The sequence below is a fragment of the Elephas maximus genome, chromosome 7, assembly GCF_024166365.1.
Source record: "Elephas maximus indicus isolate mEleMax1 chromosome 7, mEleMax1 primary haplotype, whole genome shotgun sequence".
Taxonomy (NCBI): Eukaryota; Metazoa; Chordata; class Mammalia; order Proboscidea; family Elephantidae; genus Elephas; species Elephas maximus.
Window position 1 is genome coordinate 55,864,436 of NC_064825.1, and position 2,433 is coordinate 55,866,868.

Genomic DNA, 2,433 nt, shown 5'->3' on the forward strand with positions numbered 1-2,433 from the left:
ACTTCTCTCATTCCAATCTTTGTCTTTTTTTTTTTTTTGCCATATTGAATAGTTAGAATCTCCAGTAAAAATATCAAATAAATTGATGCTAGTTGATATTCTTGCCTTCTCCTAATCCTAGTATGCAAATCACTCAGTGCTTTACCACTCAGCATGATGCTAGCTATAAGTTTTTCATAGATGTTTTTCACCAAACTGAGCAAGTTTTCCTTTTCATAGTTTTCTGAGATTTTTTTTTAATATCATATATGGATGCTAAATTTAATTAAATGCTTTTTCTTTTTCTACCTCTATTAAGATGTTTATGTGACTTTTGTGTTGTTTCTATGGTTAATTGTAATATTTTTGACTAATGAGGAAATAGTGAGTCAAGGAATATAAGTACGGTTTAATTGCCAAATGAATATCAACACAATCTTAGAAAGGCACATAAATAGAGCAGGCATGGCTAAAAAGAGGAAACTACGAAAGGCAGATGAACGTCACAGGTGGATATCTTCCTGAACTTCACATCCCACGTTTCCTCCTATTTCAATCCCTCCTCCTCATTTCATAGCATTTTGGGGAGTTTTCCCTTAAGTGTCTTGCAACTAATAACAAAGTAACTTGAAGTACTTTGGAAAAGTCCTGGCCACCGAAAGAGTTTTCTGTTGGTACAAATGATCATAGAGGTATAGGCACTTCACAAAAGAATAAGCGCAATACCATAATGAATCACTACATTGTATTGCTAGAAAAGGCTGTTTCAATCCTTCTCAATTCCCACGGTAATGTTAAATGTGAAAGGCAAATTGAATGTCTCTGATAGTTTATTATGCTCCTAGTCCCTTCCATTATGTCTCAACAGTTTTATCAGCATGCTATTATATCTAGTTATATTCAACCATCATATATTTCCTTGTGTTTTCCCAGAAATATTGAAGAAGACAGTATTCTCCAAGAGTCCTCAACAGGATGTCCTCTACCAATGGCACTGCCTCATATCCCTCCACCTTTCTTCTGCTGGGTGTCCCAGGTCTGGAAGCTTTCCATGTCTGGTTTGCTTACCCTTTCTTTGTTGTTTATCTCATAGCACTTGTGGGGAATGTCACGATCCTGTTTGTGATCAAGGCTGAGCAGAGTCTTCATCAACCCATGTTTTACTTTCTAGCTCTACTCTCCTTTATTGATCTAGGCCTCTCCACTTCGACCATCCCCAAGATGCTAGCCATTTTCTGGTTCAATCTTAGGGAGATAAGCTTTGAAGCCTGTCTCATTCAAATGTTCTTCATCCACACCTACACTGGTATGGAATCTGTTGTGCTCCTGGCCATGGCGATTGACCGTTTTGTGGCCATCTGCTACCCCTTGAGATACACCACCATCCTCACCAACAAGGCGGTAGCATTCATGGCCTCTGTTGTAGTGGGTAATTCAGTCCTCCTTGTCTTGCCCTTCTGCCCTCTTCTCAAGCGATTGCCCTTTTGTGGACACTACATTATCCCTCATACCTACTGTGAACACATGGGAATTGCTCGTCTTGCCTGTGCTAGCATAAGAGTCAACATTATCTATGGCTTGTTTACCATTGCCGTCCTCATCTTTGACTTGATCCTTATTGCCCTCTCTTATGTTCAGATTCTCCATGCTGTTTTCCATCTTCCTTCTAGGGATGCCAGGCTCAAAGCACTTAGCACATGTGGTTCACATGTCTGTGTCATCTTGGCCTTTTACACACCAGCATTTTTCTCCTTTATGACTCATCGTTTTGGTAAAAATGTTCCTCGCTACATTCACATCCTCTTGGCCAATCTGTATGTAGTTGTACCTCCTTGTTTAAATCCAGTCATTTATGGGGTCAGGACAAAGCAAATTCGGGACCGAGTTGTGAAAATATTTGTAAAGAAAGAGTGACTTAAATGTTTTCAGATATTGATGAATTCTTTCATGTTATCCTTCAGCATGTGTATCTTTTAAAAATGTCCAAAATTGAGACTAGGTAATGGTCCCTTAAAGAGCCTTGGTAGCACAATGGCTAAGCTCTCAGTTGTTAACCAAAAGGTCAGAGGTTTGAATCCATAGCAGCTCTAAAGGAGAAAGATGTGGCAGTTCTGTGCATAAAGATTACATCCTTGGAAACCCTATGGGGCAGTTCTACTCTATCCAATAAGATCTTTATAAGTTGAATCAACTCAAAGATAACTTTTCTTTTTCTTTCTTTCTTTTTTTTTTAATGGTCCCTCAGGCATTACTTCAGTCATTCCTAGGGGCTACTAAACTCACACTCAATGTTTCTTGTGTGCAATTTCCACTTTCACTTTCAACATATTATTGAAGTTCTTTTTCTCATTGTGAGAGAAGATTGTGGACACCAGTAAAATATTAATTTTTGTCCAGAGTATATGAGGATAGGAAACCCTGGTGGCGCAGTGGTTAAGTGCTACAGCTGCTAAC

General features: G+C 38.8%; 1 protein-coding gene across 1 annotated transcript; it reads left to right on the top strand.

Moving 5' to 3' along the window:
- The first annotated feature begins 948 nt into the window (after nt 1–948).
- LOC126078969 (olfactory receptor 52E4-like) lies at nt 949–1,893 on the top strand. Its single transcript, XM_049889828.1, has one exon. The coding sequence runs from the start codon at nt 955–957 to the stop codon at nt 1,891–1,893; it is 939 nt and encodes a 312-aa protein (XP_049745785.1). The 5' UTR covers nt 949–954.
- Nucleotides 1,894–2,433: the final 540 nt, after the last annotated feature.

Coding starts and splice junctions, on each gene's coding strand:
- LOC126078969 (XM_049889828.1), top strand. CDS start 955: ATGTCCTCTACCAATGGCACTGCCTCATATCCCTCCACCTTTCTTCTG.